The sequence below is a fragment of the Schistocerca americana genome, chromosome 1 (genome assembly GCF_021461395.2).
Source record: "Schistocerca americana isolate TAMUIC-IGC-003095 chromosome 1, iqSchAmer2.1, whole genome shotgun sequence".
NCBI lineage: Eukaryota > Metazoa > Arthropoda > Insecta > Orthoptera > Acrididae > Schistocerca > Schistocerca americana.
The window spans coordinates 1,242,462,798-1,242,487,357 of NC_060119.1; the positions used below are offsets into that span (position 1 = coordinate 1,242,462,798).

Consider the following 24,560-nt stretch of genomic DNA (forward strand, 5'->3'; position numbering starts at 1 on the left):
CACAGGCACCCATATGATGGTTTGTAGGAGGGGTGGCCAAGGCCTGAGGTATGGAGTATTTTTAGTATTTTGAAAGACAAAAGGTGACTTGTAAGCAGCCACAAAGAAGATCCAGTTCTGCGCCTGTTAAAAACCTGCATAATGCAAACCTTTAAATCATTTTCTTGAAAGAAAACCACCTGACTATACTATATTTTTTCCTTTCCCTGAGAGTAGGAGCCTGGGGGAACCATAGCTCCCCACTGTCCCCAGATACAAGAAACATTGTAACATTCCCACATCAATATAGAAATGAAATACGATATCACTTTCCCGCGAAAGACAAAGGTCCCGAGTTCGAGTCTCTGTCCGGCACACAGTTTTAATCTGCCAAGAAGTTTCATATCAGCGCACACTCCACTGCAGAGTGAAAATCTCATTCTGGAAACATCCCCCAGGCTGTGACTAAGCCATGTCCCCGCAATATCCTTTCTTTCAGGAGTGCTAGTTCTGCAGGGTTTGCAAGAGAGCTTCTGTAAAGTTGGGAAGGTAGGAGACGAGGTACTGGCAGAAGTAAAGCTGTGAGGACAGGGCGTGAGTCGTGCTTAGGTAGCTCAGGTGGTAGAGCACTTGCTCGCGAAAGGCAAAGGTCCCAAGCTCGAGTCTCAGTTCGACACACAGTTTTAATCTGCCAAGAAGTTTCAAAATACGATACGTACATGGCAAAAGACAGTTGCATTCTCATGTTACACCACAACCACAACATCAGATATTGAACTTATTTGGAACAAACAGCAAAATATATGTGATGGCAAAGATAAAAAATTTCACAACTGCGCTGTTAAGATGATGGTTATGATTGATAATAGTGATACCACATATGACAGACTTAGTAAGCAAAAAAGGTAGTGAAAATAAAAATTGATGTAAATCATTTCTTTTTGTTATTTTATTTCTTCTTGTATTATCAAAATCCAGACAGTCAATAAATGGCCTAAGTTTAAAATAGCTAAATACTAGTGTTTTAGGCAAATAATTAATTTCAATAAACCAACTTGTAATTTTTGATTACGGTATTCAGAATATGTTAAAAATAAAGTTTTCTCAAGCAGCCTCTTAAAAAAAGGGGGATCGTCTTATATTCAGGGTCATCTTGCACTCGGGTGAATACGGTAAGTTAGACTTATTTAAGTATTTGTACATTACTGACCTTTCTGTGATAATTATAGGACTCCTTATCTGCAAGCTGATCATCAAGAAAGTACATTAACTGAAATTTAACATCCACACTGACATATTTATTATTCAAAAAAGTTATAAATACCTATATGTTCATCTATTAGGTCAGAAAAGGAGACGCTGATCAACACCATTTAAATCAGCACTGTACTGTGTCTTCAGTACAACCCATAGTCATAAGGTTTCAATATAAACTTCATAAAATAACATTACATAACTGAGTTTTTGTTTATTTGCAGGTGCATGTTTGGAGTACTGCTACACTTTGGAATTCCCACGCCACAGTATCGTGGCCAGTTCCACACCCATTCAAAAACCTGTCGAACCAAGACATCAAAAAAATGGTGTAGCTGTATCAGTTCAAGTAGGACCATTTCTTTATCTGTCTGATCACCATGTACGAGTGCTGTGTGGCGCCAAGACAAAGCAGTAGAACAGTGAAGTGGAAATATGGAGTTACTACCACCAAAAAATAGGAAGATCCAACCACCATCGGACAAGGTGATGCAGAGTATTTTTTTGACTGTCATACTGTGATGCTAGCAAATTACTATCAAAATCTCCTGATATTACAAGAGACCACCAAGACAGAGGATAATGGGAAGCTGGTCCCTTACTCTCCTGGCATGGACCCAGTAATATTTTGCTCTTTCCCTGAATGACTGGATAATGAAACCATTGCTTGGCAGGCATTTCCAGAATTATGACAAAACGATTTCCAACATGGAATGTTTCCTGAATAGCCAAACTGCAGACTTCTACAACCAAGGTCTCTGTTAAATCACCCACCACTTGGAAAAAGCTTCACACTGAAGCATGATTTTGTAAAGACAAACACCACCACCGAGTTCCGTAGTCACAGCTTAACACCATCACCAAGCTCCATAGTCACAGCTTGATTTCTTTGAGGTGACAATCAAAACTTTTAGCCTGCCCCTCCTCTGTATATTAATGCAGAATATTTTGGGGTATAACTGCTGAGCATTACTACAAGAAGAGTAAACAGACAGTTCTACCCATGCAGACATGTCAGTCAGTTATGTGACTGATGGATGAGAGAGAGCTCAAAGCAATGGATAGGCATGAGATCATTACAATGTTCACTTTGACGCAAAAAATGCTATACCGTCTTAGGGATGTGATTTACTGGACTCTGTGGATTGGCAACCGAATGGTAGAATTGGAGTGGTCATTCATGGCGGCATCATGCACAAGCTATTGGAACACAAAATTTGATTTGTGAGTATGGAGTCTCATTTAAGAAGTGTGACGGATATGAACCACGGACCTTGCCATTGGTGGGGAGGCTTGCATGCCTTAGCGATACAGATATCCGTACCGTAGGTGTAACCACAATGGAGGGGTATCTGTTGAGAGGCCAGACAAATGTGTGGTTCCTGAAGAGGGGCAGCAGCCTTTGCAGTAGTTGCAGAGGCAACAGTCTGGATGATTGGCTGATCTGGCTTGTAACACTAACCAAAACGACCTTGCTGTGCTGGTACTGCGTGTGGTGTCACCGCCAGACACCGCACTTGCTAGGTGGTAGCTTAAATCGGCCGCGGTCCATTTAGTACACGTCGGACCCGCGTGTTGCCACTGTGTGATCGCAGACCGAGCGCCACCACAAGGCAGGTCTCGAGTTACGGAATAGCACTCGCCCCAGTTGTACGACGACTTTGCTAGCGACTACACTAACGAAGCTTTCTCTCATTTGCCGAGAGACAGTTAGAATAGCCTTCAGCTAAGTCCATGGCTACGACCTAGCAAGGCGCCAATAACCGTATCTGAAGATAGTCTTATTTGTATTATCAAGAGCGATGTACCACAAGGATAATTAAAAGTTAAGTATTCGAGGAGCTGCATACTTTTCTTGCATACCATTCACTACTTATCCTGTTCCAGAATTCACGCCTGTCTGCATTAGATAGCTTCCATTTCGGCCTCCTCTATCTACAAGGTGTTGGCACATTTACCAACACATCGCTGCGAATGGCTGAAAGCAAGGGGAATTTACAGCTGTAATTTTTCCCGAGGGCATGCAGCTTTGCTGTATGGTTAAATGATGAAATACAGTAGAAGAAGAATGGATAACTTTGAGGGATGAAGTAGTTGAGGCACCAGAAGATCAAGTAGGTATAAAGACGAGGGCTAGTAGAAATCCTTGGGTAACAAAAGAAATATTGAATTTAATTGATGAAAGGAGAAAATACAAAAATGCAGTAAATGAAGCAGGCAAAAAGGAATACAAACATCTCAAAAATGAGATCGACAGGAAGTGCAAAATGGCTAAGCAGGGATGGCTAGAGGACAAATGTAAGGATTAGAGGCATATATCACTAGGGGTAAGAGAGATACTGCCTGCAGGAAAATTAAAGAGACCTTTGGAGAAAAGAGAACCACTTGTATGAATATCAAGAGCTCAGATGGAAACCCAGTCCATATCCTCTCTATTTCAGCCATCACTAGTTATTTTGCTACTCAAATAATACAACTCATCTACAGTACTACGCATGGTGTCTTATTTCCTAATCTAACTCCCTCAGGTATGTTAAACAAATATTAATAAGTTCACACTAGTAATAGTTTTTCCATCACAATAAATTACATACTAACACAGTTGACACTAAAATTATTGAGGTACTCTATTGTCAATCAAACACTCTTGTTTCATAACATGTTACAACCCAAAGCAGACACTGTATAAAAATACAATACAAGTAATATCAATCTTTGATATACTCAGTTTGTTTCTTACCAGAAGAATCATCTGACTGCTTAAGTGTAAGATGATCCTCAATTTTAGTGGGGCACGATGAATAGATTTGCTGAAAGTTTCTCTTGTTATCCATTTCAGCTGCTGCCTTGCAAACACTTGGGCTCTCAGGTAAGCCCTGATTTCCTTTGTACTCTGTATCTTGTCGACACTGTCTGAGGACAGAAGAACTTGAAGTACTCTGAAGGCAAGTGAACCACACTAATGGAGAGACTATTACAGTTTATTCACTCACCTTCTGTGGATTGCCACGTACACAAGCAATCCAGTAGACAGTAACAAAATTGCAGAACAAATGGATGGCACTATAACATGAATGTCTTCATAGAATCGGCCTGCATTTTTTGATTTTCCACTTACTTGCATTGGGCCAACAGTTTCTGATAAGAGAAATGAAATACAGGGTTAATATTTCTTCTTTATATTTGTTCTACTTATTAGATGCTTATGAGTTTGATATGTGCTTGCAAATCTAGAGGAATATCACACACTATAGAAAATTTAAAAACAAAGCAATGTGGCTGAACCAGAGATACACACAGGGCTGGTTTATGGCAGAAGCAACACAAGCTGCCACTTTGAGTGCCACGCACAGAGGGGCACTAGAACTGTAAGATTTCTACACTGGATACACCTCAAGCACACACTTGGCACTCAGAGCTGAGGAGGACATCAGGGGTGAACATGAGCAAGGTTTTTATGTAGTAGATATCACAATTAGTAGTGAATACTGACACTGGTGAAAGCGTATGATGGAAATGGAGGAAGGAGGGGCACTCAAATGGTAAGTCTCTTGTGAGGAAAGATGTTCTTAAACTTGGCCTAGATACATATAAGAAGCCAGATTATTATATGGAAATTCAGAGAATTTAACAATAGAGTGCTTCATCATGGCTATCTTACCTCCAGTCAATGTTGTTGTGGCAATGTTGAAATGCACTCTGGTGGAACCAGCACTGTTGTGAGCAGTTAGTCGCAACTGATACCATGTGGCGGGTTGAAGATCCCCTATCAGGAGATTCTTTGGTGGCGCATTATTGTCAATGAGTATCCACTCATCATTACTTTCACGCATCCGGTATTCAACAACAAAATATAACATAGAACATCCACCATCTGGCCAGCTATGCAAGCGCAAATGAAGAGACGTTGCATTTGCTGACATGAGGGTCTCTGTGTTTGGTACCTGTGGTTCTAACAGATAAAACTAAATTAATTCCTATAACAGTGCACAGATGTTTTCCATAATATAATAATATCACAAGTCAACTAGGAATGTATGAAGGTGAGTCAAATGAAAACCTCAAATATTTTTCAAATATTATTTACTGTGCAAAAGTGGTACAAAGCTGTATCACTTTTCAACATAATCTCCCCCACGATCAATGCAAGTCCTCCAGTGCTTACAAAGTGCATAAATTCCTTTAGAAAAAAATTATTTTGGTAGTCCGTGCAACCACTCATGCACCATGTGGCATACCTCTTCATCAGAAAGGGACTTCTGTCCTCCCATTGCGTCTTTGAGTGTTCCAAACATACGGACATCACTTGGGGTAAGGTCTGGTGAGTATGGTGGATGAGGACGACACTCAAAATGCAGGAATGTGATTGTTGCAACTGTTGTACGAGCAGTGTGGGGCCTTGCATTGTTATGTTGCTAAAGGACACCTGCTGACAGCAATCCATGTCGCTTTGATTTGATTGCAGGTCGCACATGATTTTTTTGGAGATCTGTGTATGATGCACTGGTGACAATGGTCCCTCTAGGCATGCAATGCTCCAAAATGATGCCATTTTCGTCCCAAAAGAGAGTCAGCATAACCTTCCATGCTGATGCTTCTGTTCGAAACTTTTTTGGTTTTGGTGATGAGGAACGGTGCCATTCCTTGCTCGATCTCATCGTTTCCAGTTGGTGGAAGTCAACCCAGGTTTCGACCCCAGTAACGATTCTTGCAAGGAAGCCATCACCTTCTCATTCAAAGGGCCTAAGAAGTTCTTCACAAGCATCAATATGTTGTTCTCTCATTTCAGGAGTCAGCTGCCTTGGCACCCATCTTGCAGACACTCTGTGAAACTGGAGCACATCATGCACAATGTGGTGTGCTGACCCATGACTAATCTGTAAACAATGTCATTCAGTGTCACTCGGTGGTTTTCCTTCACTATGACTTCAACTGCTGCAATGTTCTGTGGAGTCACAACTCGTTGTGCCTGATCTGGCCGAGGAGCATCTTCCACTGAAGTCACACCATGTGCAAACTTCCTACTCCGTTTGTAGACTTGCTACTGTGACAAACATGCATCACTGTACTGAACCTTCATTCATTGATGAGTTTCAATAGGTTTCACGCCTTCACTATGCAAAAACCGAATAACAGAACGCTGTTCTTCCCTGGTGCAAGTCGGAAGTGGGGTGGCCATCTTTATACTGATACTGCAACGGTATGTGTGCATCTGCACTATGCTGTCACCTACAGGCCATTCTGCAAGCTGTTTGTAGCACGTTTACCAACTTACAGGATAACGGTGCGAAATTTTGATTTGTTATTACAAATTTAAGGTTTTCATTTGACTCACCCTCGTACAATGCTAGGTCTAAGGAGCAGTACTGAGACACAGTAGATGATACACGTGCATAGCATTCAGCAAGAACACTGAGTTTAGTAGGGCTCTAATCTATTCAGTTTAAATACAAGAGAAAATATAATACATCCCTCTTTTAAGGTTTAACCTGTGCATAATGATTCCTATTAAATCATACTGCAATAGAAAGAGTTAATTTTTTGTTGGAGCTTTGATCTAATGGAAGTTTCAGACACTAGGATGTCATCCTGCATCAATCATACTAATTCATATGACCAAAATGTCAGATGGTCACGTAACGTGGATGCTCAAGATACATAAAGAAAAGCTTCAATGGTGCCAGTCCATGTTAATCTTGACCTTGGAAAGGGAAAATTATACGTTCAGAGAAGCACAGTGATAGCATTAGTTTTGCTGGATTTGAAAAGTAAACATCCTGTGCAATCTGTGGTGTCACGCCAGACACCACACTTGCTAGGTGGTAGCCTTTTAAATCGGCCGCGGTCCATTAGTATACGCCGGACCCGCGTGTCGCCACTGTCAGTAATTGCAGACCGAGCGCCACCACACGGCAGGTCTAGAGAGACGTCCTGGCACTCGCCCCAGTTGTACAGCCGACGTTCATAGCAATGGTTCACTGACAAATACGCTCTCATTTGCCGAGACGATAGTTAGCATAGCCTTCGGCTACATTTGCTACGACCTAGCAAGGCGCCGTATTCAGTTGATATTGAGATTCTATTAATGTATCATCAAGAGCGATGTTCTACAAATGTGGATTAAAGTTAAGTATTCCAGAAGCTACGTACTTTTCTTTATAGCATTCATTACGTATCCTGTTTCAGACCTCACGCCAGCCTGCGTGAGTTTAAGCGCGTGCCTTTCGGCTTCCTCTCATTGTGTCTAGGCTGTCTTGTCTAGACACAACACAATCTATGAAGAAATTTTCAAGAAATGTTTGGATATATTTTCGAGTTGTTTATTGGCTAGTGTTAAATCACCTAAAACACAGAAGTGAAGCAGATCCAAGACACATGAAAGAAAGAAAGAGAAGGAACACTGAGAGGCAGCTGATATGTCATTTTGATGTAGATGACAGCACAGGTCACAGAAACGCAATACCGTTTATGGTTGCATATGGCCCAGGATGACAAGTACAGTTAAAAGAAGTAGCCAGAGGTTGCCATGAACTTTAGATATCAGAAACGTATAAGGCCATATCTGGAGAATGAGTAGAATTATATTCTCTAGATATGGGTAGGAGACATTTGAGCAGTCATTGATGGTGACACTCATGAGAGAGTCATGTACTGAGTGCAGCAACAAAGGTTACTTTTATTTTTACTTCAGCTTGCATTGGGCTTAGAACTGCTAAGTGTCTTCTCTTGCACATGCAGCATAAGAATGTCTGCACAGTTACTCATAAAACTGCACTATTGTTAATAACAACTTCCTCATAAATAAGAATGTCCCACTGTATGGATATTTGGGAAGCCTCTTAATACATTAACTTAAACTACATATGCTATTTTGAATAGATGTTAAAGACAATGAGGAACACTCTAAAATCTACTGCCTTAAAAAAAGCTGTTAAGTTTAGCTTATCATACATGCCCATAATTACTGCAAAACTGCCCACTGAAATGTGCCTAGCCTGCATCTAGTCACACTCCCATGGTAATCTCCCTCATACATAATACATTTGTGCTAGCACCTTTTCCAATCTCGGAAGCACTTCTGGAACTCACTTTTCGTTATGGTGTTTAGCTTCAGCAGTTCTGTTTTTCTCTCATCAATGGTGACAGAATGATGTCCTTTCACGGTTCTCTTCAGTGTCAGAAATAAAAAGAAGTATCAGTGGGCCATGTCCAGCAAATATAGTGGCTGAGGCAACCCAACAGTTTTGTTTTTTGCCAAAAAACATGAACAAGCATTGAAGTGTGAATGGGAACATTATCATGATGCAACTTTCACAAATGGTTTTGCCACAATTCTGGTGATTTTCTTTGGATTGCTTCATGAAAGCAGCACGTAACTTCCAGGTAGTATTCCTTACTGACCATATGACCATATGGCAGGAACTCATGATGCACTATCCCAGTGTGACTCAGGAAAACAGTTAGAAGAACCTTCACATGTAATCAAACTTGTCAAATACTTTTTGGTCTTGGGTCTTCAGGCAGTTCCATTTCAGAGAAGCGGGTCTTAGTTTTGATGTTACATCTGTATACCCATGTTCTGTCACCTGTTATAACCTTCTTTATAGATTCTATATCACTGTTGACTTCATCTAGTGAGTCCTCATCAATGTCTACACAGCATCGTTTTTGGTTGAAATTCAGCAATTTCAAAACAAACTGTGCTTTTCATGTCCAAAACATCCAAAAAAATTGCTTGGCATGAGCCAAAGGATAGGTAGACATCAGTGACCTCTCTGATGGGGATTCAGCAATTTTACAGAACCATTTTATTTACTTCTTTCACACTGTGGTCAGTAATTGATGTGGTAGGGCATCCAGGTGGTCGTCATCTTCAATGCCTTCTCAACCCTCTTTGAAATGTTTATACCAATCGTAAACTCTTGTCTTACTCATGGCAGATTCCCCAAAACCATAGTCAACATTTCGAGTGTGGGGCTGTATTTTATTCCATTTTTCAAACAAACTTTAATTCTAGGAACATCCCCTAGGCTGTGGCTAAGCCATGTTTCCGCAGTATCCTTTCTTCCAGGAATGCTAGTTCTGCAAGGTTCAAGGAGAGCTTCTGTGAAGTTTGGAAGGTAGGAGACGAGGTACTGGCAGAAGTAAAGCTGTGGGGACGGGGCATGAGTCGTGCTGGGGTAGCTCAGTTGGTAGAGCACTTGCTCGCGAAAGGCAAAGGTCCCGAGTTCGAGTCTTGCTCTGGCACACAGTTTTAATGTCCCAGGAAGTTTCAAAATTTAATGCAAATTCTTTGGTCTATCTTTTCCGAAAGTAAAAATTTGATGAGCACCCAAAAACACTTATTACCTTATTGATTGTCAACGATAAACTAAATATTCAAAACAGCTGAAAATGTGAACACACATCATTAGGAGTTGTTACTGTGTATTTGCTGTTATAGTACACACCATCATAAATTAGTAAAAATAAATCCTGGCTTTTGTATGAGTTTCAGGGACAGCATAATTAAGATATAAATCAAAATAGAAGTTTCTGAAAATGTAATAAACAGTGATAGAGGTTCCAATTTAAATAATGCTAGGTGTCCAGCATTCTATTTATTAAAATCTCACCAGCCATAACACCCACCACAATTGGAAAACACTGAGAGAATGTGCATTTCACATGACAGCAGTGCAAGATCTGAAATTCATCAAAGGGTGTAGTGGACATCAGGAACTGAACTCGGGTATAAATAACAGCATGAGAACAATAGTTCACAGTTTGGTTGAGTCCAGCCAGTGAGTACACATAACAGCAAAACTTGCAACACCTGTAGCTGACGGCTGGGTCAATCATCAAAATATTGCACAGAAAATGGAAACAACAACCTGACAAAATGCCTGGAGGCACACCGTTGATACACTGATACTTTTCTTAGGGGTGCAGCCAGACTCGCAAGTAAAGTTTACACAATATTTCAATGGATCAACTGGCCATCATCTTTAGGTGAGATGCTGCTGCCAGTAAGTTCCATCAAACAGATGCCGCACTGGAGCCGGTGCCATTACAGGTCAGCAAAGAGTACTTGCACATTTATAAGGGTCACGAGTGCTGCCCCAAAGGTAGGAGCAGCACTGCCAGTGATGAAGGCAAACAAAATTGGGGTACCACTGCCATAAATGTCAAAATATTCTGGCAACTGAGTCAAAGAATGTATTTTAATGCAGATCAGAACAGGGTTCCACAATGTATTCAGGGGAGTAGTAAGAACCTCTGCTCGTCTAATTTCAATGGATTCCTACAGAACAAAATCCCAGTAACAGGAAGCAGCAGCAACCACACCATCATCCTCATCATCATTATAATGAGTTCAGGAAATTGGCAGGTTCTTAACACCACTGTTGTCTTCACAGTTCCATTCCAGGTCAACTGCTTTGTAGTCAGGTATGTTCCTCTTTCCACTTCAGCCAACATTCTTATTCTTCTCTTTCCTGTTTTCTTCTGTCCTTCCACTGTATCTTTACAGCTGTTCTCAAAATTCCCATTCCTCACAATCTCATAAAACAGGGTGTATCAAAAAGAATCATCCAATTTGCCACATCTATATTTCTGAAGCTAATAAATATATACAATTAATCCTGTTTTTTAATGAACAGGAAACTCAAAAAGTTTTTTTTAATTTTTTTTCATAGGCATTCAATGTGCCCACCTTGATATGCATGCCATATGTCAATGGAGAATTCAAACTGTTCCCACACTGCAGTGAGCATGTCTTGAGTTACAGCTACCACAGCTGATCTGTTATGTGATCTCTCAGTTCATCCACTGTTGTTGGTAATGGAGGCAAATAAACAGAGTCCTTTATAAACCTCCACAAGAAATAATTACGTACAGTCATGTCACAGCTGCAAAATACTAACGCGAATTCTTTACAGGTGAATGGAAAAACTGGTAGAGGCCGACCTCAGCAAAGATCAGTGTGGATTCCGCAGAAATGTTGGAACACGTGAGGCAATACTGACCCTACGACTTATCTTAGAAAATAGATTAAGCAAAGGAAAATCTAAATTTCAAGCATTTGTAGACTCAGAGAAAGCTTTTGACAATGTTAACTGGAGTACTCTCTTTCAAATTCTAAAGGTGGCAGGGGTAAAATACAGGGAGCGAAAGGCTATTTACAATTTGTACAGAAACCAGATGGCAGTTGTAAGAGTCGAGGGGCATGAAAGGGAAGCAGCAGTTGGGAAGGGAGTGAGACAGGGTTGTAGCTTATCCCCAATGTTATTCAATCTGTATATTGAGCAAGCAGTAAAGGAAACAAAAGAAAAATTCGGAGTAGGTATTAAACTCCATGGAGAAGAAATAAAAACGTTGAGGTTCGCCGATGACATTGTAATTCTGTCAGAGACAGCAAAGGACTTGGAAGAGCAGTTGAACGGAATGGTTGGTGTCTTGAAAGGAGGATATAAGATGAACATCAGCAAAAGCAAAACGAGGATAATGGAATGTAGTCGAATTAAGTCGGGTGATGCTGAGGGAATTAGATTAGGAAATGAGACACTTAAAGTAGTAAAGGAGTTTTGCTATTTGGGGAGCAAAATAACTGATGATGGTCGAAGTAGAGAGGATATAAAACGTAGACTGGCAATGGCAAGGAAAGCGTTTCTGAAGAAGAGAAATTTGTTAACATCAAGTATAGATTTAAGTGTCTGAAAGTATTTGTATGGAGTGTAGTCATGTATTGAAGTGAAACCTGGACGATAAATAGTTTGGACAAGAAGAGAACAGAAGCTTTCAAAATGTGGTGCTACAGAAGAATGCTAAAGATTAGATGGGTAGATCACATAACTAATGAGGAGGTATTGAACAGAATTAGGGAGAAGAGGAGTTTGTGGCACAACTTGACAAGAAGAAGGGATCGATTAGTAGGACATGTTCTGAGGCATCAAGGGATCACCAATTTAGTATTGGTGGGCAGCGTGGAGGGTAAAAATCGTAGAGGGAGACAAAGAGATGAATACACTAAACAGATTCAGAAGGATGTAGGTTGCAGTAAGTACTGGGAGATGAAGAAGCTTGGACAGGATACAGTAGCATGGAGAGCTGCATCAAACCAGTCTCAGGACTGAAGACAACAACAACAACATGTCCAGTGACCTTGGAGGCCAGTAACGTAAGGCTGAATCATTTGGTCCAGTGTGCTTGATCCACCGTTCAGTAATCCTTTGGTTTAAAAATTCCCACACTTCCAGATGCCACTGCTAACTAGCGGGAAACATGTAAAACTCAACAGTTTTCTCTTTCCAACAGTACATTGTTCATGCACATATGTCAAATAACATAATAGTTATGATTTTTTAAAAATAAGATGATTCTTTTTGATACACCCTGTATTTCATTGTGTGTCCTTGTACTAAACAATGCTCTGCCACTGCAGATTTTTCAGGCTGTTATAATCTTACGTGGTGGCAATGTTCCACACACCTGTCCTCAACAGTACAAACAGTTAATGTATGCTTTGCCCCAGAGGCATGAAATCTTCTGAACACAGGGCTTCCTCAGCCTCAGATCATCTTTAACACACAAATGGCCACTGATCTTGGCTATTGGTCAAAACACAGTCTGGCTGTTTCTTAAAATTCTATCTTAAATGATAAACTCCCAGCATAATGGTAGGTAAGCAGTTACATCTTTCTGTGTGTACAATGATGGCGCCAACTCCCAGAATGGTATTCTGTCCTGAGCTGCCAGAGTTGGCAGTCATGTGTGTGTGAGCTGTGCTTGACTGTGTGTCTAAATGGTGTGTGTTGCTCTGTTTCTCTTTTGCTGATGAAGGTGACTTTTAATTGTGCCTGTCTGCAACTTAATGTGCCTTCTTTGTGGTAAGTAGCAATCTATCTTTTCCTACACTGTTGATATTCCTATGTGGAGTTTCCATTAGTTGCTTTTAAAGATATAATAAGCTCTTTTATGATCACATTACTTTCTTGAAGTTATGTATAATTGTATAAGTGCTGAAACGAGATATAGTATAAAAGAAGACAAAGGAATAATTAATTACTAACCTGCACCTTTTGTCTTAGCAGTGAGTATGGCACTGTGTGGGCTGTTGCCAATTCTATTTTGTGCAGAAATAAATGCATGGTAAGTTCCTCCACAGCTTAGATCTTCCAGCGTGTGGGTAGTCTTCTCAGCTTCTAAATTAACTTCTTGCCAGTTTCCATGATCTCTTTTGTAGCTCAGCATGTAACCTGAATAATCACAGTAATCTGTTAGCTCACATTTTAACTGTGTTGTGTTGCATACAAGACATCAAAGAATCTTCTATTTGAATGACAGTACAATTACTGTAGTGTAGGAATTGCCTCTCATGGGGTAAAACTTTATGTTGATTTTACTTGATGTGATGTCTTTTTTTTAATCTGTGAAAATAACATCTACAGAACCCAAAAGTCATCTGAAAACAGTGATTACAGGGTCATAAATAATCATACTAAATAAAAATAGTTGACTTAATTGCATGATGAAGATGCAACCTACTACACACACACACACACACACACACACACACACACAGAGAGAGAGAGAGAGAGAGAGAGAGAGAGAGAGAGAGAGAGTTTGAGTGTATCGTAATGCTACACACAACCAATAATGTGGCCACTAAGAACAAGAGTTTATTTATCCACATTCAAATAAACAATGAACATAGAAACAGTACAAGAAGCAGTAGAAAACATCCTGAGGAGGATCACTGGTTGTGCTGTCTATATAGGGAGAGCTCTGGTAAGCAGCATGGCTGATGTTGTTCCATGCACACTAAACTTGTGACCCACTGCAGGTGGCCTCTGGTGGCTGACGTGTGCAGCTGCCACAGGTGGACTATCTGTAGTGTAGCATATCAGTGGCCTGACACCATAGTACATATTCAGGTTTTGTGTGCAAGGTTACAGCACACCACCCATATTGGGGAAAGGATGCTCCTCTGATGTGGGCATCAGGGTGACTGATGACAAAACTGCAGTCCCTGGAGTATATGCCATACGTGATGACAGTGACAGTGGAATGAGACGAGTGGAAGTGGTGCACCCGCGGGCATGTGCAGCGACCACCTCCAGCGAAAAACCATAAAGGATGATTCGTGACAGTGGCACTGGCAGCATCTCAATGTCTGGGCCCTCCGCATGAGTGCACTGCACTCATGGTGAAGGTGCTGGACACTAGGTAGGGGTTGCTGGACACATCAGTGGTGAAGGACATGACAGTGCCACCCCAGCTGGTGGCAGGCATGCATGTTGTAGCGAAGCATTACAGGAAGGGCCAGCAGCATGTATTGGGACGCTGGACCCCAGAGGAGAGGCAGGAGATGGCAACATCCACAAGGTGGGTGGGTCCACCCCTTCAGCAGGGACCCCCTGAGGCCGAGACAGATGCTGAGGGAGGTGGAGACGGCAGACCTGCTGTCCTCGCTGTGGCACAAGGGAACAGCTGGTCATGTTGGTGAACCACCAGACCCTTACTGGTGCCACCATAGAGAGGCGGCAGCCACAACAACTGTGGATAATGGCTAGAATCCATTTCGGTCAGCAGCTGACACCTCTAAGCCCAGACGGCGGAGTCAGGAGCAAACTGCAATGAGGGCCGCACCACTGGATGTTGGTGGGATGGCATAAACAGTTGCAGGAGGGAATGTGGCAGGTGACTACGGAACATCTCGCTGCCCCACCAGCGTTAACCTGTAGTAACTCAAGAGTTGTGTCAAGGTGTAGTCCATGGAAGAGTCAGCAATGTAGTTTTTCATTTGAATCCTGAATATGTAAACAAGCTGTCTCATCTCACTGTTAGATTGGGGATGGAAAGGAGGAGCAGTCACATGGCAAGTGCCTTGGTGGCTGCAGAAATTGTGGAAGGTCTGAGACACAATCTGTGGAATGTTATCTGTCTTTCACAAGTGTATTAGGATATCCTTCACTAGAAAATTTTTTGACAGGGTCTGAACCATAGCCTTCTCTGCTCCGGATAATATATGGAAATTCAGAGGAAGCATCGACATTTAACAGCCAATAAGAATTTATGAAGGGTCCCACAAAATCAACATGGATGCGTTCCTACAATTGTTCAGTGTGTGCCATGGAGAGAGCATCACCTACAGTGTTGCCTATTCTGTATCATACTGAGAACAGGCTGTGACAAGATGCACAATGTCACCATAGATACCAAGCCAAAACAGATGTTGATGGGCCGATGACTTGGTATGAGAGATCCCTCCCCCCCCCCCCCCCAACCCCCCTCCTCCCCAGTGTCCCTGATGTAGGAGATGAAGTGAATCCCACCATAGAGTGGTCAGGGTCACAATCCTGTGACAGTCCATCCATAGCTAAGAGAACAAATTCATAGACAAACAGGTGATGAAGGAGAGCAAATTAGTTATGTAAAGGATCAGAAACCATGCTGAACAAGGTGAACAACTCAGTGCAAAACTGGATTGGCAGCAACAGCAGCTGCAATCCATGAACCTGTAATAGGAAACTCTTCCACTGTACATGGCACCGCAACATCTAAGTGAAAATGAAGGATCTCATCCTGATCAAAAGAAGGATCTGGCCCCATCAGAACCTGGGACAGTACATAGGCATTGGTTTGCTGCACAGTAAGCTGAAAATGTATTTCATAGTTTTAGCGAGACACAAACAAGACCAAAAACTGTAGGTGATGTGTTGCTTTGTCAGGCAATGAAGCAGAAGGATTAAACAATGACACCAAGGGCTTGTGGACAGTAATAAGGTGGAACTTTGACCCATATACATGAACACATGAAACTTGCTGAGGGCTTTGACTTCCTGAGGGCTCAGACAATAGCAAGTGCTTCCTTTTCAACTTAGGAGTAGCACTGCTGTGTGGAGTTGAGCGTTTGTGATGCTTAAGCTATTGGGCACCGAGAACCATCCTCATAGTGATGTGCAAGATCAGCCCTGAGCCTATATTGAGAGGCATTTGCAGCCTAAACCAGCTGGTGGCGAGGATGGAAGTTAGCCAATCAAGGAGCAGAAAGTAATTAGGATATCAAAAATGTGAAAGAATGTTTGCAGGCCAGCACCCATCAAAAAGGGAATGTCTTTGTGGAGCAATTAGTGGAGAGATTGTGACAATGGGGCTGCACCCAGAACGAATTTGTGATAATAATCAATTTTCCCTAAAAATGCCTGGAGTTCTTTGACAGTGGAATGGTAAGGTAGACAACATTCCGAGAAACCCCAAATACACAATGGGTGGCTGAAAAAAGTGTGACTTGGCCAATTGAACATCAACCCTGCTGTATATAAAACCATGAACAAGGAGCATAAGTTGCGTAAATGCTCTTCCAAGGATGCTTCTGTCATCCCAATGTCACTGAGATAGTTGATGCTCCCTGTAACAGACATCATCAACTGTTCCAAAAAATGTAGAAAAATCACAAGGGCACTAGGTACACTGAATGGAAAGTGCTGATATTGGTGCAATCTGAAGGGTGTGTTAATCACAAGGAATCTTTTGAAAACCCATCCAATGGAACCTGTATATAGGCTTCAATTTTGGAGAAATGCCAGCCCCTGGCGAGTTTGGGCATTAACTCAGCCTGATGGGGCAAAGGATAGGTGTCAATGAGATATTAACTGTTAATGGAAACTGTTAAGTCGCCACAGAGGCAAAGCTGACCTTTGGTGTTTTAACCATCAAGAGGGTGATAGACAGCTCACTTGATATAATAGACTGTGTGACCCAATGACGTCAGCCTGTCCAATTTTGATTTCACTTTATCATGCAAGGACACTGGAATAGGGCATACCTGGAAAAAACACAGCTGCACCTTAGGTTTACGGGTAATGTGGGGCCCAAAATCAGTGGCACAACCTAATCCATCCAAAAATGGAGACAAGAACTCAGAACACAGAGAATCTAACCACTGGTGAGGTGCATCTCATCTGAAAAAGAAAAACCAAGGCACCAAAAGCATACTGACCAAACAAATCATCCACAACCAGAGATTTGAAGGATCTAACCATGGATTGACACACAGTGGTAGCTGTAAAGTGCCCCAAAACTGGAATACACTGCATGTTGTAACTCACCAAACACAGAGTAACTGTAGGCAATGTCGGGGACCCCAAATTCACATAAGCTTGTGAGTTCAGCAATGTCACAGCTGCACCCTTGTCCACCTGTAGTCAGAGCACTTCATCCATCACTCATGCTTCAATAAACAGCTTTTTATCATTTGTAAGCATTGGAGACACACAATTGACATCCATGTCCACATCTGCAGGAGAGAACTGGGAATGACACAAATACACTATATGTCCTCTTTTCCTACAGTTGTTGTAAGTCATCCAGCACTTAGGGCACACAGCTTGTCATGTTGCGTGAAACAGTATGGGCAAGATGGGAGCACTGAGTGCTGCCATGGCAGTGGTTGCTGTTGTTGTTATTGTTTGCATGTTGCTCTCCAGTGCAGCACTTAGGCTGCTGCATTTGTACAGCTGACACATTGTACTCCCCATGAGAACTAACTGACACCTGATGACCAGGAACATGAGCCACCACAGCAATGTCACACTAAGCTTCAATCTGATCATCAGTAGCATGAAATACCTCAAAACATTGAGCAGTATTTAACAATTAAGCCAAAGATGGACTCTCACACTGTAGTGTGTACTGATGCTGCTCCTTGTCAGGAGCCAACTGTATGGTGGTATCACGGACATCTGAATCAGCATAGGAATCATTATGGGCATTGGTAACAAACTGACATTTGTGACGGAGGCCATGGAATATGGCCTCCCGAGCCCAGTAGAACAGGTGGGGCTGTTTATGACAGAAATTGACACACGCTGCAATGACATGTGTTTGCTAGTGGTGATAATTGGACATCAACTTACACATCTCGTTGAACAAAAGCGATGCTGATTCCTGGGGTTAACTGGCCCAACAACTGGTAAATGTGAGAGTAAATAAAATAAATAAAGTTCTACATATGTTCAGGTTAGTGACAGCAAAAGCAAGGAAGTGTTGCTGAAACTGCTTCTTGTAAGCCTTCCAATCTTTGACCACAGATTGTAAGAGAGGAAAAAGTGCCACATATGCTGATAGAATAGAAGCCCACATAGTAAACGTGGCAGACAAATTTGTGATAGCGACCATAAGAGCCTGTTGCTGCTGCTCAAGAAGGGATTTGAGCATTGCCTCCATTAACATGTGGACTGACAGAACAATCAAATAGACTGAGCACAAAGAAACGAACACCACACTCATCACTAAGTGTGTAATAATGCTAGATACAACCAATAGTGTGGCCACTAAAAACAAGTTTATTTATTCACGCTGGAGTAAATGACAAAACACAGAAACAGTTCAATTCAATTCAATTTTTATTATCACATAACATGCCTTATACAATCAAAGATTGTGACATAGGTGACTTGTCAGTTTTTACACTATATATAACAATACTAAAAATACAATAAACTAATAATATACATGGTGTAACATCTTCAAAGAGGTATTTTAATTACAATTATAATGCATTGTTACCATTCATGAAATCTTCTACACTATAGTAACATTTATCTTTCAGATATTTTTCCAGGTCTCTTTTGGTGCCTTTTACATTTGGGTCATCCATATCTTTCCATATTTTATTTACAAATTTCATGCCCATATAGTATGGGGTTTTTTCATATGATTTTAAATGGTGGGTAGGTAACATGTAGCTCGTTCTATGTCTTGTATCATATTGATGCAAGAAGAAGTTGCCCTCAAAAAGTTGTGGGTTTCTTTTCGTGAAAGTGAGAGTTTCATAGATGTATATGCTTGGAATGCTCATTAGATCCAGTTTTACAAATAAAGGTTTGCAGTGTTGCTTTGGTTTTGCTCCCACCATTGCCCGGATGCATTAGAAAATTGTAGCGAAATACAGGAAGATCTGCAGCGGATAGGCACTTGGTGCAGGGAGTGGCAATTGACCCTTAACATAGACAAATGTAATGTATTGCGAATACATAGAAAGAAGGATCCTTTATTGTATGATTATATGATAGCGGAACAAACACTGGTAGCAGTTACTTCTGTAAAATATCTGGGAGTATGCGTACGGAACGATTTGAAGTGGAATGATCATATAAAATTAATTGTTGGTAAGGCGGGTACCAGGTTGAGATTCACTGGGAGAGTGCTTAGAAAATGTAGTCCATCAACAAAGGAGGTGGCTTACAAAACACTCGTTCGACCTATACTTGAGTATTGCTCATCAGTGTGGGATCCGTACCAGGTCGGGTTGACGGAGGAGATAGAAAAGATCCAAAGAAGAGCGGCGCGTTTCGTCACTGGGTTATTTGGTAACCGTGATAGCGTTACGGAGATGTTTAATAAACTCAAGTGGCAGACTCTGCAAGAGAGGCGCTCTGCATCGCGGTGTAGCTTGCTGTCCAGGTTTCGAGCGGGTGCGTTTCTGGATGAGGTATCGAATATATTGCTTCCCCCTACTTATACCTCCCGAGGAGATCACGAATGTAAAATTAGAGAGATTAGAGCGCGCACGGAGGCTTTCAGACAGTCGTTCTTCCCGCGAACCATACGCGACTGGAACAGGAAAGGGAGGTAATGACAGTGGCACGTAAAGTGCCCTCCGCCATACACCGTTGGGTGGCTTGCGGAGTATCAATGTAGATGTAGATGTAGATGTAGATGATTCTTTTTTGTAGTCTAAAAGCTCTAAGTAAATTTGTTTTTTCAGACCCCCAGAAAATTATACTATACCTAATGACTGAAACAAAATATGCATTATATACGGTTTTTCTTACAGCTAAATCAGTAATACTATACAAGATATTCATAATATATACAAGGCTATTCAGTCGACCCAGTATGTTGTCCACATGGCGACTCCATAACAGGTTTTTATTGACTAACACGCCAAGGAATTTGACACAGTCTGCAGTCTCTAATTTTTTGTCCATATACCTTATTTCACTTATAGACTGTGCAGATTGTTTTGTGGTAAAATGAACAATTTCTGTTTTTGTAAAGTTTAATGTCAAGTTATTGTTTTTGACCCATGCCTCCACTTCCCCAAGTGTTTGTTCAATATGACGAATTAGGTCTACCTCATTTTTACAACAGACTACAGCTGTTGAGTCATCTGCATAGAGGATAGTATCAGACTGGACCTGACATGGCATATCATTAACATAATATAGAAAAAGCAGTGGCCCTAATATTGAGCCTTGTGGAACACCTAATTGAGTGTTTTTCCAGCCAGAGAGAAATTTCTTGCCGTTGATGTTAATAAGTACTCTTTGTTTTCTGTTTGCCAAGTATGATGACATCCAGCTAAGAGATTTGCCTTGAAAACCATAGCGTGCCAATTTTTGGAGAAGCAGGTCATGATTTACTGTGCCGAAGGCTTTGGACAGGTCACAAAAGATGCCTGACACACACATTCTATCATCAAGACATCTGCTGACTTTTGTGACTAATTCATTTATTGCATGGATTGTGCTGCGGCCTTTTCTGAAACCATATTGATTGCCTAAGATAATGCTGTTAGATGAATTGTGATTTTCAATCTGATCACATGCAGCTCTTTCAAATATTTTTGAGAAAATTGGTAACAGTGAGATTGGCCTATAGTTGCCCAATTCATCTTGTTTGCCTTTTTTGTGTATGGGCCGAACTTCTGCATATTTTAATCGATCTGGGAAACATCCCTCATCAAATGATTGGTTGATTATGAAAGAGAGTGGATATGCAATACTGTGACGGACTATTTTTATTATTTCAGTGGGGACCTCATCCCACCCTGCAGATTTTGAATTTTTTAGGGACATTATGATTTTGATGGCATCTGAGATGGAAACATGAGAAAACTTAAAACATGTGCAATTGCTATCTGTCATATTGGGCTTTGTATTTGGTGGTGAACAGTCACCAAATTTGTTACAGTTTATGAAAAAGTCATTGAATGATTCACAAATGGCACTGGGTTCTGTAACAGCTCTACCATTTATCACTATTTTAGAAGGGCATTTTCTCTCTGCCTCACTGCCAACTTCACTTCTTATAACAGACCAAACAGCTTTTGATTTGTTTTTTGCATTTGAAATGAAGTCGTTATTTGCAGTACGTTTTGCTAGTTTAACTATTTTGTCAAATGTTTTTTTGTATGTGCTTACATACTTAAGAAATTGAGGGCTTCGATTTACTTTTGCCTCCATATGCAGTTTCCTCTTAGTAGCACTAGACACTCTGATTCCTTTTGTTACCCAGGATCTACTTTTTTGGGACCTGGTCCTCACTGTTACAAAAGGGAAGCATTCATTGAATATACCCAAGAATTCAGTTAAAAAGTTATTGTAATTGTCACTTGTGGAAGTGTGTTTGCTGACTGTCCACTTGGTTTGGCTTAGTTTTTTGCAAAATACTTCCACATTTTCTTGACTGAAATTCCTACATCTTTTTGTTGTGCAGACTGAATTTTGCTTCGGTAGTGATACAAATAGTGCTTTATGGTCTGATACTCCTAAATCTAGAAGAAACTTTTCTTTTACATAATAATTATAACTACTTACAATATTGTCAATACATGTTGCAGAGCTTGCTGTAATTCTTGTATACTGATCGAAATTGAGATTTAGCCCATTTGTGGCTACCAGGTTCTTTAAGTGTGAAGAAAATTTGTCATCAGTCCTTACATCTATGTTGAAGTCAGCACATATAACCACTTTCTTGTACAGTTTCTCACATTTTAATTTATGTAGCAATGTATCAAACTTATCTAAAAATACAGAGCTTATATGGTAACCAGGGGTGCGATATATGCTGATAATTAGTGTGTTATACTCTTTAAGTTCTATACAACAACTTTCAAATGTGCCTTCTTCATTCAGATGGCTAAAATTCTGTCTGATATCATAGTCTACTGTGGAATGAACTAATATGCAAGAGCCTCCATACCCATTGGTCCTACAAAAGCTGGTAGCCAGTTTATAACCTGTAAGTTTATTCAGGAGACTGATATTTTCAGATTTTAGCCAATGTTCATTAAGGCATATTACTTTCACAGATTGTTTCACACTTTCTAGCAAAATTTCTATATCATAAAGCTTCCTGATCATTCCTTCAGACAGACCTCTTATGTTCAAGTGCATAACAAAATTACTATTGCATATATTATTAGGTAGAGGGTCTTTAAAACTAATTTGACTATAAAGTAACGGAACGTCCACCTGAGTGTTGACTGCTTGTTCTGGATTCGTTGTATTGGGCCAAATTCGGATAGAACTGGCCCCCTTCATCAGTTTCCCTGTGTGTGAGCATCTGGATGATGAGTAGGTACAGTTTTCTTGACGATAATTTCAGTCTTTGCTGTATGTTCTGAGGCTGGTTCTGGCACCGTCTCATCTTCTGGACGTGATGTTCCTGTTTGAGTTGTTGCTGCGATTTTGAAATTGTTTTCTCGTTTATCCATTTCCTTGGTCGAAACTGGTTGCACAGCAATTGGTTTTCTTGCAACGTCGTCGTCTTTTTGTATTAATTTCGCTACCATTTTGACAACGTATGACTTGCCAGCGTTATTATAATGTAGTCCATGTTTCGTAAACAAATCTCTTGCATCTGGAAGATCAAGAAATGTTACATTTTGTTGGGACTTGCATATTTTGTAGAATTGTCTGTTTACTTTTGCAAGCTCCAGATTTACGATGGAATTGTCTTGCAGGTCGTATCTGTGAGGCAAACTAGTAACTATGATGTTCGGAACTTTCCGGTCAAGTAATGTAGTTTATAAACACTGGCTCACATGTTTACTCTCATTTCTGTATACATCATTACATCCACCCATGATTATGACGGCATCATTCTTAGATAGCTCATTAAGTGAGTTGCTGCTCTTAATTACCTCAGTCAAAGGTGCACTGGGTTTCGTCATACCTGTTGCCGTGAATAACGTACTGTACTCATTTATTTTTTCGGCAATCTTCTTGGCGTGGCTATCACCAAGTACAACAACTCGTCGTTTGATGTTCACTGGTTTATTTTTCGTATTAGATGTTTTCTTGGCTGCGCACTCGATTGGAAGTTTCGTCACTGATTTTTGTTCGTCATTGTTCTTTGTCTTATCACAGTCTTCGTCTAGCGTTGTGAATTTATTTGCTAGCGGTATCGCCGGAACTGTACTCACTGTCTGTCTGTTTTTTTCGGCAAACGCCACGTTTTTTGCGCAGAACGATGGTTAACAACACTGTCTTGTGCTAGACGATGATCTCGCTCTATCTCTTTGTATTTCGTTTCCAGTTCTTGATATTTCTGCCGAAGTTCTTCACATTTCGTATTTATAGTCATTAAATCCTCTGTAAGCACACTTATTATTTTTTCTTTTGATTTTATCGTGTCCATTACCTCGTTTTTCGTGACAATCACAACGCACTGACGGCATGTCCAGTCATGTTCGTCTTTTATATATTTTAGATTCACTTTAACACATTTGTTGTGATACCACGACCTGCACTGGATGCATAGGATACTTCTCTTTACCTTTTTTACGCAGATTTTACACACGTCACTATCACTTTTTAAGGAAACTGAGACATCGTTACAGAACAAAGTTTCATTCGGCGCCATCTTTGGACAGTAGAACACAATGTGAGGAGGAATGCTGGCTGTGCTGTCTCTGTGTGGAGGATGGCTCAAGCAGGCAGCATAGGGGGCCACGTGCTGTGCGCTCTAGTCTTGCAACCCACCACAGGTGGTATGTGGAGGCTGGCCCACATAGCTGTCGTTGGCAGACTATTTGAGGCATAGTGCACTGGGAGCCTGGTGCTAGGCACATATCCAGGTATTGTGTACAGGTTGGGTAAGGGGAGTGGGTGTGGGGGAGGGGGGGGGGTGGACGCCTACTGTTTATAAAACACTTTCAGTAACAGTTAGATGATATTTGGGAAAATGAGAAGTGTTTTGTAGCAAGATGAAACCGCAAATACCATGTTATTCAAACTTTCTGGAAGATTAAAACTGTGTTCCAGACTGAGACTCAAACTTAGGACCTTTGCCTTTAGCGGGCAAATGCTCTACCATCTGAGCTTCCCAAGCACGACTCACGACTCGTCCTCACAGCTTCAGTTCTGCCAGTACCTCGTCTCCTACTTTCCAAACTTCACAGGAGCTCTTCTGCGAACATTGCAGAATTAAGCACTCCTGGAAGAAAGGATACTGTGGAGACATGGCTTAGCCACAGCCTGGGGGTGTTCCAAAATGAGATTTTCACTATGCAGCAAAGGTCCCGAGTTTGAGTCTCGGTAAGGCACACAGTTTTA

General features: G+C 41.1%; 1 protein-coding gene across 1 annotated transcript in view; it reads right to left on the reverse strand.

The window, feature by feature from the left end:
* LOC124598534 (Down syndrome cell adhesion molecule-like protein Dscam2) overlaps positions 1-24,560 on the reverse strand; it is a 394,502-nt gene that overhangs the window by 41,611 nt on the left and 328,331 nt on the right. The window contains exons 29-32 of the mRNA XM_047136007.1: positions 13,284-13,469; positions 4,895-5,185; positions 4,227-4,371; positions 3,974-4,146 (exon numbers count right to left, since the gene is read on the reverse strand). Coding sequence (XP_046991963.1) covers positions 3,974-4,146; positions 4,227-4,371; positions 4,895-5,185; positions 13,284-13,469 — 795 coding nt within the window. The remainder of the gene's footprint in view (positions 1-3,973; positions 4,147-4,226; positions 4,372-4,894; positions 5,186-13,283; positions 13,470-24,560) is intronic.